The sequence below is a fragment of the Callorhinus ursinus genome, unplaced genomic scaffold (genome assembly GCF_003265705.2).
Source record: "Callorhinus ursinus isolate GAN/ISIS: 27379988/994484 unplaced genomic scaffold, GSC_fseal_2.0 scaffold9871, whole genome shotgun sequence".
Classification (NCBI taxonomy): Eukaryota; Metazoa; Chordata; class Mammalia; order Carnivora; family Otariidae; genus Callorhinus; species Callorhinus ursinus.
Genome location: NW_027406921.1, coordinates 1 through 1,407, shown reverse-complemented (window position 1 = coordinate 1,407; position 1,407 = coordinate 1). Strand labels below are relative to the sequence as shown.

The 1,407-nt window shown below is 46.6% G+C and overlaps 1 protein-coding gene across 1 annotated transcript; it reads right to left on the bottom strand.

Moving 5' to 3' along the window:
* Positions 1 to 5: 5 nt before the first annotated feature.
* On the bottom strand, positions 6 to 812 carry LOC112818429 (olfactory receptor 7A17-like; the record flags this gene model as incomplete). Its single annotated transcript, XM_025865521.2, has 1 exon — positions 6 to 812. A coding segment is annotated over exon 1 (807 nt), but the record flags the coding sequence as incomplete, so codon positions are not given.
* Between the last annotated feature and the right edge of the window lie 595 nt (positions 813 to 1,407).

Below are 1,407 nucleotides of genomic sequence, written 5' to 3'. Positions count from 1 at the left end.
CTTGAGTGGGAGCTCTGGGGAGCAGCAGAGCTAAGGTACACTCCTAGGCTGGTACAAAAAAATAAGGAGACAACAGAGAGATGAGATGTACAGGTGGAAAATGCTTTATACTTGCTCTGAGCTGAGGATATCCTATGGACGGAGAAAACAATCGTAGAGTAGGAATAAAGGATCCCAGCCAGGGGAGCGCCACCAAGCAGCACAATTCCGAAATACATCAGCATGTCGTTAAGGAAGGTGTCAGAACAGGCCTGCCCAACTACTTGATTGAGTTCACAGAAAAAATGGGGGATTTCCACCTTTGTACGGAAGGACAGCCGCAACATCATTAAACCCTGCAACAAGGAATTGAGAACACTGATGACCCAGGACACCAGAACCAGCAGTCCACAGAGCCAAAGGTTCATGATGACCGTGTAGTGCAGGGGGTGACAGATGGCCACGAAGCGGTCATAGGCCATCACAGTCAGGAGAAAGTCATCCCAGGCTCCAAAGATTATGAAAAAGTATGTCTGTGTGAGGCAGCCGGCATAGGTGATGACTTGGCTCTGAGTCTGGATGTTCCACAGCATCTTGGGGACTGTGGTGGAGGTGAAGCAGATGTCTACAAAGGACAGGCTGGCGAGGAAGAAGTACATGGGGGTGTGGAGATGGGAGTCTGAGCTGACGGCCAGGATGATGAGCAGGTTCCCAAGCACAGTGATTAAGTACAGGCAGAGGAAAAGCCCAAATATGATGGGCTGTAATTCTGGTTCCTCTGATAATCCCAGAAGAAGAAACTGTGAAATTCCTGTGTCATTGTCTGCTTCCATGTGGTGGTGGTCACTACAAGGAAAGAAAAAAAAAAGCATAAAAGTGTTGAATTATATGGGCTTCATTTATTTATTTATTACTTTTTTTTCTTTTTTTTTAAAGTTTTTCTTTAAATGTTAGTGGAGTGCCTGGGTGGTTCAGTGGTCAAGCGCCTGCTTTCGACTCAGGTCATGATCCCAGGGTCCTGGGACTGAGCCCCAAATCGGGCTGCCTGCTCAGTGGGGAGCCAGATTCTCCCTCTGCCTGCTGCTCCCCCTGCTTGTGCTCCCTCTCTCACTGTGTCTCTCTCTCTCTCAAATAAATAAATACAGTCTTTAAAAAAGCAAAAAGGAGGTTCATAAAACGCAGGAAAGAAATGGACACGAGTGGTAAAGGAGATCTAATGAACTCAGGGGATTCCTGAGAGACTGTGATGAGCAGAAAGCTTCCCCGGTTCTGGCAGCCTTCCAGCCCCTGCCACATGCCCTTGCTGCCCAGAAAATTAACAAAGGAGAAAAAGAACAATGTATCCAAACAAGAAAAGAGTGGGCTTTTTATGATGTCAGACATTTTACTGATTGAATATCCCTCTAGAAAAATGTGCAAAGGGAATAA